The sequence below is a fragment of the Caloenas nicobarica genome, chromosome 1 (genome assembly GCF_036013445.1).
Source record: "Caloenas nicobarica isolate bCalNic1 chromosome 1, bCalNic1.hap1, whole genome shotgun sequence".
Taxonomy (NCBI): Eukaryota; Metazoa; Chordata; class Aves; order Columbiformes; family Columbidae; genus Caloenas; species Caloenas nicobarica.
Genome location: NC_088245.1, coordinates 103,008,408 through 103,023,565, shown reverse-complemented (window position 1 = coordinate 103,023,565; position 15,158 = coordinate 103,008,408). Strand labels below are relative to the sequence as shown.

The following is a 15,158-nucleotide window of genomic DNA, read 5'->3' as shown; positions in this document are numbered from 1 at the left end:
TGCCGGGAAAAGGAGCAGAAGCGAAACTTTGAGTTTAGGATCTTTACCATTGAGGTTGGCAAAGAGCTAATAACATAAAGAAGCAAAACTAGTTTGTCCAGAGATACTGCGCTTTGACTTAATCAACAGTGCCACATTACTACAGACCATCTCTTTCTCTCAGGCCCATGATGGTGGTACTCATGTTCCACTCAGAAATCTGTACAGTGAATAAGTAATTTATCGGAATTTTATAGAAAATTCAGGCATATAAACTCTTTACAGATGCAAAAAAAAATATGCTTTGGAAAAGAAATGTCTGACTAACGACAGAAAGTTTTTCTCTGGTTTGTATTTGGAAAAAAAAAAGAGTCATGGCTAAAGCCATGACAAAGGCAAATAGCCTTTGGTTGAATTGTTTGTCTTCCTGCACTTCCAGCGACATAGGAATGGAAGCCACTGATGAATACTGAACCTCAGCCAAAACAAGATGTATGCACAAATCCAGTGATTTCTTATACAGCATTCATCAGCCCAGCACCACCAGTTGTTGCTGACTGCACAAGACAGCTTTACCACTATTTTTCCTTTACTCTGCTAGTTTTATTCATAATAGTTATGGTTTGTATTTTGATTTCTGTAAATTAGGCTTCAGGTTTAACAACCAATTGAGTTAACCTTTCAGGGCTGTTTTTTAAGATGTAATATAGACTCAGGTCAACAACTGCTATATGTAATTAACTTTCCTTCACTTTCACTTTCCTATTACCTTAAATATAGGAAAAAGGTTTTAGTAGCCTCCGTAAAGTGCTGTTTTACTGATCTTTTGCAAACTCCCTTTAGTTCTTTGAAATAATCAAGACCCAGTGAAAGATTTTGTTTGAGGAACAGTAGCTATGATTAGGATATGGATAGATGAAGTGGCTGGGAAACAATATAATTTTCAATAGATAATAATAACTAATACAGAAGAATAGCCGTCTTGCTGACCAGTATGCTTCTGTTGGACTATTCATTGAATTACCGCTTACAGTTACAATATTAAGATCATATACGTTTGTTTCCTCATGGGGAAGAAAAAGGAGGAAAGAGTTATTAGAGAAGAAAAAGATAAACTCTCTTTCTCCTCAACATTTCTTATGTAAATGTCTCTACCAACATTTATTTGAATCCTGGCTCAAGTCCTTGCTACACAATGAAAAAACCGTTTGCCAGAGGATTTTGGCATCTTATGTTTTTAACTTTAAAACTGCTCACTGGACTACTTCCATGACTGCCCTTTCACAGATCACAAACAACACTTTGATTTTATACACATTAGTTTATGGACTCACTGATTACTTGGTCTTAAGTAATATGATGACAGCAGCACAAATCTTAATGGTGACAACACACATATTTTTGGATTATTCTCTGAACTGAGGCCAATCCTGAAGCCGGATGTGGAGGAGCAGACCCCTATAGCTGTCATATGACGTGAGCTGATGGGTGCTGCTCATGGGTGAAAGTTTCTAACTGTGTAGCTCCAATTTCAGGCACAGGGAAAAATGTTAAGCAGCAGCGAATTGGGACAGACTCCTAACACTGGTTTGTTATCACAACTGCATCAAAGTGCAGCCTGGCATGAATGGCAAACGTCCTTGCCACATTTGAAAAATAATGTGCACAAACCCCAAATGTGGTATTGGGTCATAAAAAGAAAACCACACAGAACATTAGTGATAAAAACAAATCAGTTTCCAATATTACACATGGCAAACAATACAACCTTTTCTCCATTTTATATTCCTTTGTTCTCACCCATGATGTTTCACGTGTTACATTCAGTTTAAGAGGAAAAAGCAATAGCTTTTTATGTATTAATATTTACTACAGATCTTTGTCAATTATGAATATCTATGGTAAATATTTTGTAATGTTGTACTTCCTTATCTGTCTTCCTTATCCGTCTCAAAGCATCACACCTTTAAGGTTGGCAGGGCAAAAATGCTGGCTTTTCACACATATCCTCTTTCTTTCCCCTGGCAGGTCAAGGACAATAGAGACACATTGTGGCTGCTCATCCAGCCCCCACAGAGAGTGCCCCAGCCAGGGTCAGAGTTTACACACAACCATTTCGCTACGTACATGAGGGGATGGATGCCTGGTCTTACGTGATCTGAGCCAAAGTCACTGAAATCACAGAGAATGTCTCTAGCGACCTCTGTGGATTTTTGCTCATGGCTTACAAGCAGGGCTGCCCACTAGCAGGTGTCAGGGAGTGAAGATTTAACCTACACTGGAGGCTTTTCCTGCCAAATTCTGCTGTGACCTTGAAAACATGACACTGTAAACACAGAGGCATGCCTGCTGCAAGAATCTGTGCACCCCAGATCTGTTGACTGGGGTAGTGGAAACACCACAAACCCAATCAATTTAAGCAGTGCAAAGGAGACCTCAATGCCACAGCTGAAAATTGAAATACAGTTCTATCTCAGAGCTTTTCAGCTCTCTGCTGGGGGTGGGGCAAAGTACTAGGAGCAAAATGAAATCGCCATCAAGAGAAAGTTGATGGCTTGAGTCTCTGGGCCATTGGGACGTGTCGCCTGGCAAGCTCCGGTGTGCCAGTCAGAGGCGCCGGCGGTGGTGGTGGTGCCGGTGGAGGTGATGGGGGTACTTACTTCGTTGATGCTGATCTCAGCCTCCACATACTGGAGCCCCTTCTGGAGGATGGAGATGAGTGCGGCAGGTGGCACTAGCGTTCCGTTGATGTTGGACTGGCTGATGTGGCTCTCGATACCGAAGGTGAAGGCCGAGTGGGAGAAACCTGAGAGCAGGAAGAGGAAGCCATGACATGAAATCTCAATGCACCAGCCAGATACACCTTCGCTTCACGGTCTAAAAATAATCCCGCTCCGAGATCTGAGAGACACTGACGCGTAAGCAGAAGGACGTGGGCTGCACAGAGCCGGGGAGGTTAACCAGAGCCATCCTGGCCACCCCGCCGCCGCCCATCCCCCTGCCCTGTACGTATAGGGGAAGCCGTATAGAAATGGAAATGCACGCAGCAAAAAATAACCAGAGAACCGCACTAACTGAAAACAAACCCACGCACACACAAGAAATTACGAATAGCCACAAGGGCAAGTCCAGCTAAAGAGAAGTGCCTCAAATCTGCATTTCCCCTTGCTGCGTTTTAGTCTGGGTGTTTTCTGAAGATAAATACTTAAACCCCTATCGGCATGCAGGTTGTATAAAATCAAGGCATAGATGCAGCTGACACAGGGGAGCCGTTCCCTCGTACCAGGGAAGAGATTTGAAATCTTCTGCTTATTTATTGTTGAATACAGTATGACATGCAGAGCATTGCCATTAAAACATGAAAAAAACTGAAGGGCCGCTCCCGTAAATCTGTTTTCTGAAAGTGAAGACTAATAGCAAAAATAATTAACTGGGATCTGCCAAGCAGCAGATGACGAGCCAGTGTGGTGGCCTGTCCTTTAGTCAGAAGACTTTCTCTTCCCTGTTTCATTTCTGGCATTGCCTGAGAAAAAAGGGGTAATGGAGGTGATGGCACTGAAAATTAGAGAATTTTGGTGGAGAAATTTTCAAGAGTGGTGCCTTAAACGCCGGCTGAAGCTGCTCAGAAGTGCTGCTGGGCCCGAAGGCGAGCGCTGCGGGGCGACTGAACGTAGCAGGGGCAGATGCGGGAGGGGGATGGGGGAACAGGATGTAGATATAACTGTAGGAACCCATTTATCACCACACTGTCTCCAGAGCATTAATCTAACATTAAAAGCCTTGGGGAAACCACCCATGCACTGTCTCAAACAGGAAGAGCCCTCGCAGCCTCCACCGACTAGACAAGAGAAAAAAAAAGAAAAAAAAAGGAAAAAAGAAAAAAGAAAGCAGCTCTCAGATGAAAATACTTCCGTTAAATATAGCTGTGCCTCTTCCCCTTGTCAACAGTAGTTTCATTTATAGTTTTGTCCGTTAAGGGATTTCCCCCGTATCACTGCAATGTCCAATTGTGTGTGGGCTGGAGGACGGGATTTTGGGCTGGCTCCACAGCAATGCTTTCTCTCTCTCACTCAAATTGTTTTCAGGATCCTTTTTTTTTGCAGCTAGCTCAGTTATGATTGTAGATAGATAGCAAAAACAAGCCCGAGAAACAGAATGCCTCCCACATTTGAAACTGTGGTATGTATTCCTCTGTGATTCTCTCCCCTTACACATTTTATTTTACCACTGTTTTTCTCCTGTTCCTGGTAACAGCCTCTGTCCTCTCCTTTCACAACCCTACCTTCCCTTCATGGCACTCCCCCAGTTTTTGGGGATGCTTTGGGTACTTTTTCAAAAGTGTCTGATCTACCTATGAGGAAAATTATGTAGTATCACAAGGCATAGAAGTAAAGCACAGGAAAAAACACTTGAAAAACTGCAGTATCATTTATCCAGTCCCTGGTCCAATTCTTATCCTGTATTGCTCTTTATGTCCTGGTCTAGTTTATGAGCTGCTGGACCTCCTGCTGCATCCAAAATAAGCCATAAGATCTGCAGGGCAGTGTTTTTCCCTTGTTATTAGTTTTTTAGGACACCTAAGAACATCATTGGGCACCACAAGGGTGAAGAAATCAAGCACCAAGCACACGCAGCCTGTGTCTGAGAGTTCTAGGGCTTGATCACTGAACACTGAAATCTCTATGTATATATAAACACATGGCATGCAACTAACCAGAATTACAGAATCAGGTCCCACTTAATTTATATGATGTGTATTTAAATTAATCAACAACAACAACAATACCTTATTGAAAAGGAATGGACTTTAAAACGCATGATGGATAAATCACCAAATCTACTTAAGAATCGAGAAGAATGAGATAATTAAGCTGTTGTCCAGAAGCACTGAAGCTGACTTCTAAAAAAGCCAGCAGCTAGCCTGTCAGCTGGCAGCTCTGATTCAGTCAAAAGGTGGATGGCATAAAACCAGCAACCAACAAACACTGATAGGAAACGTAAAAAAGCAGAAAATAATTACTGTGGATCTACAGGCTTAATTTTAACTATGATTTTGTACCTCCCATTATTGCACTTGGCATCTTGCAGACTCTCTAGTTGGCTGCTGGCGTATGTCAAGTCCCTTCTTTGCCAGCAGACAGATGACAGTGGCACACAGGGAACCTCTGTCCAGTATCGAGTTGTCACATCCCCAAAGAGCAACGCACCTCACTGCACGTGAGAGAAGGAACTTCTCAGCACAAAACCCTGTTGTGTTACTGCAAGGGATCTTGTTATTTTACTGTTTCTCTTGATGCTAAGACATGATTACCAAAGCACCTGTAAGATGAGGAAACACAAAACCCCTGGCTACACTGTCACTGAAGAGCAATCTCACTTGCACATCTCCAGCAGTTGTGACAAACTTTCCTAAAATCTTATGCTAAGATCCAAATACTGAAAATCAATGGAGCAAAACTGCTTAAGAGGGTGCTGCTGGACACCATGCTCCTCACACCTCTTGGTAAAATCCTCCCAAACAATTGTACTTAAAAGAAAACCAAACACAACAGAAACAAGCCCACCAATCGATAGCTAATTACCTCCCGTTTTCTCGTACTACCGTAGCATTTCTACAAGACTCCCATGAAAGTAGACTGGTTTTAAAAGTAACACACACAGTTAACAAAATCCCAAATGAAGCCGCACCCACGTCAGGTTTCTGATAACACCGAAGCTTTGTTTTTATAGTTACCAGATGTCATCAGGCCTCTCCAGGGCTCTGCATGTGAGCACACTGAATTATATAGCAACGTTGCAGCTCTATAGTTCGGTCTTGCAAAAAGGTGATTTCTATTAAACAAAGGCAAGGTGGGTTTTTTTGTTTGTTTGTGGGTTTTTTTTAAATTAATGTTAGCTTGTTACAAATGTCAACTTTCCCTACTTCTAAGTTCATGAAACCCAAACTAAAAGTGCTGTAGTAGCAGTGAAATGAATAAAAGTTACAAATCTATGTCTGCATGCGTTATTTCTCATGAATTCTGTCATTTCAGTGACTGTAAGAATCACTCTATAAAACAAAAATTTCTATTCAAATAGCACCAATAAACGAAATTTAATGTAGTAAACCCTTCAAGGACACATGCAATGAGACTATGAGCTTTTGAGAAGACATGCACACAAAGGGCAGCAGAGGAGAGAGCATGGCCACACACTGAACCGGTTTTGTACCAGTGAACTGGACAGTCACTAGCGCCGTGACGCGACCAGTGCCTTAAATGGCACCTTTCAGCAGGTTTGAGAGAATGCCCCCCAGGTTTTTTCTACATCAAAACAGATGGGAAGACATAAATCGTGAAAATATGCACAACGTAAATACATTACCACGCATGAAATAAAATATCCGAATGAACAGTGCAGAACTTGGTATGATCACCTTAAAGGGAGGTGACCTATCAGCTGTGGAATAGTTGGTCTTAAAAGATTTTAAAAGCATAGAAGAAATAATGAATGCAGAAAAAATGACTTAAATGACACCTCTCCAACCCCCAAAATTGTCATGCAAGTGTTTTTGACTTGAAAACTGAGATTCCTGCACTTTTTTGTACTGACAGTGGCAAGAGGTCCTAGTTCTGTGCTATATCTTTCTCCACATTGTGGAGGCTGTATATACTCTCAGTGGTCCATACACCACTAGGAAATTTGGAAATTCTTGCCCTAGAGGGTGCCAAAAATGCACAGGTAGGGCTGTGTTTTGCAAAATGTCACTGATAGATTTTGCTGTAACTGCAAAAATGGAGACGATGAGATTTTTTTGCCTTGGCTGCTCCATTTTCAGTTAAAAATGGCCTCCCCTTAAAACAAGATTTGTCATCGCTCACAATATGACTAGTTTTTATTTAATGAATGTAATGCTGCTCTTTGTGCACTTGTTTGATCCACCGGCTGCGCAGTTTTAATTGTTTGCAATATGCCTGGCTCACAGCAGAAACGCCCGTCAGACACAGGCATACGAACGGGCCCTGGGCAGCCAGGGGAACGCCTTGTCTTCTCCAGAGAAGTGTCTCACCTCTTTGGGGAGCAAAGTATTCTTCCTTTCAAGCATGCAACTGGGGTGCTGCTGAGTATTCCCCGCGCCAGCTCACCCGGCAATCACAGATCCAGCTGACTGACGTTCGCCAAGCGCTCCTTTCATTTCCCGATCCCTTCGGCACCATAAAAAGCAGTCTTGTTTAAATCGCAACCTGAAATTGCAACAGCTACAGCGCCTGCCGTTGCGTTTGTACAGGTGAAGGGAATGACGGAGAGAGGTCTGTGGAAGCAAAGACTGATGAAGTGTTTCAGTCTTTGCCGGTTATTCAGGAGTTACCTGGGGGATGCTCTGATTAGCAATGGTTAAGCCATCTAATGAACACTAACTGGACCTAGTTTTCTCTGGTAAATCTAACTAGTATACTGTTCAAATAATTAAAAAAAAACCCCAGATCTGTCTAAATTATTTGCAAATTATTCAGTTTAATTATTCATACTATAAAATTCTTCACTGAAACACTTGTTACAGTTGAATGAAACAGACAAGAAAGAATTATGAACATCAAATTGCCTTTCACACACATCTCAGGCATCATTATGACGAAGAGCCTCTATCCCAACACTGAATACAAGTAATAACCCATTCCTACAAATCTTTATATGACTAATGTCCCATGTGGCCTTCCGTCCTAGAAAACAGTGAGATTCCATATGGAGGTCTGTGTCATTTCCTTTAATAAATTTTCCTGTTTCCTTAACTCAAGCAGTCCAGATCGAGGTTTTCAAATCCAGTGATCTTAGGTTTAATTTCCGGAAATCATTTAATTAGTGATGTTATTACCTCAATCGAAAGAGAGAGAAAAAAAAAAAAGAGGAGAGGCGTAAACTATCTGACAACCCCTTCTTTTTCTGTAACAATTTAACCACCTCCAGGTGGAAATAATCAACATTTCTTATTTCATTGATTTCTCTGACATTGTGTTGTCTTTCTTTTTGGAAGTTCCCAATACCAGCTCTTCCAATCCTCATCTCTGAAGCAACATGCTGTTCTCTTCGAAAGTATTTGGCAGGTACAGGATACATAAATGAGCAAGGTTTTAGAAATGATTAAAACTTCTGGCTCAGTAGAGCCAACCTGCAACTGCTATAATGGGATCCACTGGCAATCTTGAGTTTTCTGGCTGCACGAGTGCCTGTTTTCTTAAGGCAGTATTGTAGCTGGTACTTCTGCTGACACTTTGACTGATGTAAAATTCACGCAAGAATGGAAGGCACATAAGAGCTGATACAGCTGTGCTGGCTGCAGGGAAAAAAAGATGATTGTGAGGGGGTAAAAGAAAGTAATCTTTATGACCATAAATGGGTAAACTGGCAAAAATCCTGGGAGATTTAGACACATCATGGAGAAACATTCCACAGCATAATGAGTCAAAAAGAAAGTCACACACAGGAGGAAAAGATGTCTCTACACAGTCCCTTCGGCTCCTTTACCATGTTTCTAAACTGAAGTAACTCCAAACTGCCCGCACAGCTGTTTGCCAAAGAAACCAGGAGCAACCAGTGCAAAAACATCTTCCCAAGTTAGACATCCGGGTCTGGGGAGTGTCACCTAAGCAGGAAGGCAAGAAGGGAAGAGCAGTGCCATGTGGTGATCCAAAATAAATGAGGGCCCCGCCACTGAAGTTTAAAGAAATTCCACTAAAGAATAGTGAAATACGACCATTAATAAAATAATTTCTCCAAATACTGATGATGTACAAACAGCAATTAATACTAACTCAAGACTTTCATAGCTCTAGATTTACTGGTTCAGAGAAGCAAAGGACACGGATCACTAAGGGCACATTTGAATGCAACTTCTGGCTGCAAAACCGGAAGCAAACAGTTTAACTTGGAGCAACTGTATTTTCTTAATCCTGGGCCTAACACACACTAATCTAGTTCCTGAGGTAAATGACATAATTTCTTGTCCATTGCCCAAGAGAATACAATGATGTTCTTCACTGTACATGACTGCAGCTGCCATTTCAGAGTCTTTCATTTCCCCTTGGTACGTGCTGCACCGAGTGAGAACTGCGAATGTAACATGGATCCCCAGCCTCGCACCTCCTTACATTTCTGTCTAAATGTAATTACGTATCCATAAAAACATGGTAATAAAACCCTAGTGTACATGTGCAGAGATTTCACAAAAACGACATCGGTATCTCCAAAACACGTTGGGTTGCAGTTAATAAGAGTCTGGTGCCTCAAGCCACAGATAAGATTCTACAAACAGTTAAAAAAATAGGTGGGCAAAAATCCTACACCACATCTTGTTTATTATTCACAGCAGACTGAGATTCCTCCCCCAGCTGAGCTTTTTCCTTCTCGGTAATACATCCTAGAGTGCCTCTCTGGTTTTGGCAGTGTGTGCTTATTTTTGAAGACTTACCTTTGCAATTACATAAAGGGCTTAACAAGGACACGCATTAGCAATTTAAAATAAGAACTGCAGTAGAAATATATTTTTAGAAAAATCAGATGAACAATAGGCCTTGTACATTTGTTTCAAGATTAGGATTGCTGAATGATTAAAATTATTTCCAGAACCCTGGGAAATGTGTCCTGTATTACAAGCTCTTTCACAGTCCCTGGGAAATACGAAGAAAGGATCCCCAGCTGCAGCTTCTGTCAGTCACCAAATTATAGTGTGCCTGGTTACCCGAAGTTTTGTAGAAGTGATTATTCACTAATATTAAATGTTACACCCCTTTTTCTCGGATATCTGACCTGTTCACCTTCTGCCAAGAACTCAGAGTAAATGTCTGCTACCCAAAATTATTTTATTATGTGCCAAATAATTTTTGGCAGGTTTTTTTTTTTCTTTTTCATGCAGGAAAATATGTTGGAGAAGATTAATACAACTTGGAAGTGATCTTTTGATGAGCAGTACTTGGCACTCACTGTTTAAGCCTTTCTGAGAACTGCAAATTAACAAAGAGAAATACGATACAGACAGAAAACAGAACACGGGCAACGGAAAGAGGAACTTAAAAAAATCTTTTGAAAACAAGGTCTGAAATAATCCCCTTTTTCACTCACTCTCTGTAAATTAGACTGACAATGGCGAATAAATGTCAACACAGATGTAGCCATTTAATGCAACCATGGGTGAGGTTTGGAATAACTTACAAAGGCCAGGGTAAGAAAAAAAAAAAAGAAAATTTCCCTCTAAATTAACTGGATATTGTTATCTTTTAGCAGTGTCTATGGAACCAAAAATCCAAAGAGATGTGCATCGTTTTAAGGATCACATTTACGGAAGAGACTTTCACAGTCATACATAATTCATGTTTGTTTTTTTTTTTTTCTTTCCTGTAAGCTACATTCTTCTGTCAGTTCTAATATAGACCTATATTAGGTGACAAGTAGGGCACCAAAGCTGACACTCAGTGGGCATCCAGGAACTTCAACACCAGGATGGTTTCTGCTGCTGATGACGACAGACAGAGTCCTAATGGAGCTACGGGGCTGGTTAGGAGTGAGGAGGGGTGATTCGTAACTACCCTGGTTGTGCAGGCAGAATGTCCCTGGCATGCGGGTTATTAGCAAAACTTGCAAAGCTGCCAGATACAGCTTCTTCCGCTGTGCCTGGAGAATCATAAAGAAAAGCAGGAAATTGATAAATGTGTAGCACCTCACTGGCTTTACTAGCAAAGCCATTGTGACCTATAGGTATCTGCCTTCCACCCAACATTCTATTTTCTTAATAGTCCTATAATAGTGCATTTATGCAAGCTTCAAAGAACAGGACACAAAGTGATCTGAACCAAAATCCGTGCTATGGAATAAATTTGCAAAGGTGTAAGTGTTTGTGTAGCTTAAAAATCACTAGGTTTCCTCTGTGTTTGAGATCCAATGCTGTACGGCAACTTTCAGGCCAAAGAAAAATTAAAATATCCGGATTTAGAAAACTGTGAAAAGACTTAGCAGGAAATACCAAGTAAGTAGGGTTTTGCAAATGGCAAAAGAACAAGATAGTCAGCGTATTTTTTTCCTTCACCGGAATTTACAAAATTCTGAACCAAGTATTACTTTTCTTATATGGCATTTATATTGCTGTTGTTATGCAACAGGGGTAAAAGACACCAAGAAAAAAGTTTTGAAAAGGATCTCTTGAACTGCACCAAAAAACATTTGAAACAATCGTTTATAGGTACATATATGAGTAGATATGTGGTTAGAAAACTTTAAGTCTGTGCATATGAATGCATATTAGAATAGCCCTCATATAACTTAATACATTATTTTCTAAAATATAACCAGACAAAGTATGGCAAATAACTCCTGTAGCTGTAAAGGCATCTTTTCCTCTCCACTGTGGAATTTTTATTTTGGGAAGCCGACCACCAAATACTGCAAGTACGTATTCACTGCTCTACAAAACAAGTACACAGTGTGGTTCTGACTCACACATTGTTTCCCATGATTGAGGTGCCATTGGCTTAGAAGCCAATTTGCTTATCTTTAAAGGCAACTGGAGAAGTATTTACCTTAACCTATCAGATTTGTCCTTGCCAAGATCTGTAGCTTTGATAAGTTTTAAAAAAATGGTTTTGGACCTGCAGTCCAAAAAATCTTGTCGTCTTCTAATGATGACCCTGATTTTCTTAAAATGTACTTAGTATTTGCAAAGAGAATAAATGTTTACTAGCAGAGAGAGAAACTGTGCATAATAACACAGTTCTTATTTGAGAAATGGATTTGTCTTTACAGCAGTCATCCATCCTCCAACTATGAAGTATCATTTCCAATTCAGAGTCAGTCTCACTGTTTCTGGAATCATAGAGTCACTTCCTCCCTAGTTTAAAATAAATACAGAAAGTAGAGGAGACAGTAAAAAAAAAAGGAGCAGCAGTTTATTCAAATCTTTTATAAACTCTTTTGAAAGAACACTATTTTTACTACATACATATTATACTGGAGGAAGTTATATATATTAAGTTTCTTCATATGCAATATACATAGTTACAGACGGTTTCTCATTAGATAGTAATGTTCATTCTGGGGTAACTTCTAGGAAACATTTTTATTTAACCAAACCTGTTTTTGTCAAATTTCTCAAGCACTCTTATCCAAGAATCGCTATAACTCATATTCCACTCCTAGAACAACACTGTGGCTTTTGTTTATCTCAAATAATTCTTGGAAGGTCACAAATGTTAGTTCTACATCCAACTTCCAGTATATCAGAGATTTGGATCATAAGCTTAAGCCATTTTATTTTAATTGAGTAGGCTGGCCCTAAAGAGGATAACACATCATATAAATAAATAGGGCTGCATGCTCACAAATCAGATCTGTGCTGAACCATGAGAATTAATGATGGATTTTGTATTGCTCCAAAGCCTAGCCATTGTACAGCTGAAAAGGTGAAAGAAACCCTGCCTTCAGTTTTAACACCAGTTCCTGAGTAATATAGTCAGCATCTTCTTCATACTGCATTTAGATGTACAAATTCACCTATATATATTCAACTATAAATTCACAAATAGTACTTTGAAATAATAGAAAAATAATGTCAAATGATGTCCCAGCACACCTGTAATACTCTTTCCTCAGAGGATTTCAACATATTTTAGGACTAAAACCTTTTACGGTCTGCCATGAGGTACTGTATGTAGCATTAACCTCACTTTCAAACAGCAATACTGAGGAAAAAAAATTTTAAACCCAGGTTTAAACACCCGTTTTTTACATATTTCCTTAAAACGTGTATTATTTTATTTACTCAGTAATACCTGTTCAGCATCGAGTTACACTAGCACAAAAGTACCTGAGCAAATAGATGCTAAGCAAATACACAAGCGTCTTTGTACCAGTGTGGCCAAGTCTGGTCTACGAGCTCCAATCACTCTACACTGTAGGCAGAACGCAGGTGGGCCAAGAGCCAGTGATACCATGTACGTACAGACAAATAACGCAGCCATAGATTGTAACTGAAACAACACTAAAATGTGTGTTTTGTCTTTGGCTGGCAGGATGTCATTTCAAGGGTGCATTCTTCCCCTCAGCAAACGAAAGGTCTCCATCCTTACTATTAGAGCACAGCTATGTACACGGCTTCAAAAGCATCCGTGACTATGGTGTTTAACAGCACCTTTATGTATAGGTTCTTTAAAGGATCTCTGAGGCTCCCCAGTTATCAGTATGGGGCTGAACTAGTTGAAAGTGAGCCAGCAACGTGCCCTTGCAGCAAGGAAAGCCAACAGCATCCTGAGTATTGCCAGCAGGTTGAGGGAGGGCATCCTTCCTGCTATCAGGCCTGGTGAGACACACCTGGAGTACTGGGTCCAGTTCTGGGCTTCCCAGTACAGGAGAGACTGGGACGTACTGGAGTGAGTCCAGTGAAAAGACCATGAAGACGCTTACTGGACTGGAGCACCTGCCATACAAGGAGAGGCTGAGAGAGTTGGGACTGGAGAAAAGAAGGCTCACGGGGGACCTAATCCAAGTGTATAAACACCTGAGGGGGTGTGAAGAGGACAGAGCCAGGCTCTTCTCAGTGGTGCCCAGTGACAAGGACCAGAGGCAATGGGTACAAGCCGAAACACACATGGATTCCATTGAAACAAAACACTTTTTTAATGTGAGGGTGATCGAGTATTGGAACAGACGGTCCAGGGAGGTTGTGGATTCTCCATCCTTGGAGATATTCAAAACCTGACTGGAGACAGCCCTGAGCAACCTGCTGCAGCTGATGCTGCCGTGAATGGGGAGTTGGACTCGTTGATCTCCAAAGGTCCCTGCCAACCTGACCTATTCTCTGCTTCTGTCATCTCCTGAGGTATCATCCAGCCTGAACTCCCCTGTGATCCTAATGACTCAAATTGGAAGAAAACATAAAACCAGAAAAAAATCATTATCCACTGACTCTACTATCAGTGCACACTATTGTTTTTACTGTCACACTGGACAAGTGCTTTTATTGATCAAGCGCTTCCTTCTTCTAATGAATTGTTTTTCAAGGTGTAGATTTTAGTAATTTAAGCAAAGCTCATGCATTGCACATTCCCCTTCTACACAGCTGCAGCCTTCCTATGCAAAGGAAGCAGTTAGCTTTGAAGCAAATTTAGCTGACCTATATATACATCAATATTTCATGCTATGCTTCATCTGAATTATTTTCAACATGCACTCTTCTCATCTATGACTCAGGAACTCTGTGCCATACACAGTTTTTCTAAATCCTCTAAACGTACCTCACAGGCAGAAAAAATACGGACTTCAGAGAAAAGTTACATAGTCTTATGTAAATAAAGACCATTGCATAAGGCACAATTTCAAAAGAACAGAATATTCATCTTCAATCATCCCCTATTGCACGAGAACTTACCCAAGCAAATTGCGTTACTTACATTTTGTATAAAATTTCTTCATTAAAAAAGAGAACGAGTCACAAAGACGACATTTTCCTTTAAATTTTGCTGCTTCTTTTTCAAAAAAGTGTAAATATAGTATTGGAAAAATTGTAATCCAGTACTATTCCAGCTACTAGTACCTAGTTGTACAACATCACAATGACGAAATCCCAACAGCTTCAGAATATCCAGATTTTGCGTTCTCTCATAATTCCCAAAGGCAGAATGAGACTAAGATGCCCTGGGTGTGGTGATGAGGAAAGGCTCATGTTTGCACGTGCCTCACTCTACAAAGGATTTTGTGCTGTGATTCACAGAAACGCTTCATGCTGTATGTGCCCTTGAGGCCGTGCTTAAAACCTGAGAGAAAAGCTGATCATTTAGGAAAATAAGGAAAATCTGTCAACCGTAAACCAGACAGACCAATACGTTGCTGTCATCCTGAAACTACACATAGAAAACAACTAAGTTACTAGCTGCCTTATTTTGTACAGTTGGGAAGAAAACAAATGACAACATTAAAGTATAACAGTGAATTGTCCCAAGTCAGCAGCTAAAAATTTCACTGACATCTTCTTAGCAAAAGCATCCAGCCAGTGTTTTTATTGTCTTGGACATGGTACAGATTGCACACTGAGGAATAGTTTATGAAGTGTACATCATAAAACATGGCAAAATTAAAACTGAACAGTAAGAGTATGAGCAAAAATGGAAACTGTTACACAACCTTAACTCTAACACGTCATTGCCAGATACCCACGACAA

At 40.6% G+C, this 15,158-nt stretch overlaps 1 protein-coding gene across 3 annotated transcripts in view; it reads right to left on the bottom strand.

Annotated features, from left to right (window-relative positions):
* TBL1X (transducin beta like 1 X-linked) overlaps positions 1 to 15,158 on the bottom strand; it is a 203,957-nt gene that overhangs the window by 36,359 nt on the left and 152,440 nt on the right. For all 3 annotated transcript variants that reach the window (XM_065638786.1, XM_065638795.1, XM_065638778.1), the window contains exon 6: positions 2,640 to 2,785. In XM_065638786.1, the coding sequence (XP_065494858.1) occupies positions 2,640 to 2,785 (146 nt within the window). The remainder of the gene's footprint in view (positions 1 to 2,639; positions 2,786 to 15,158) is intronic.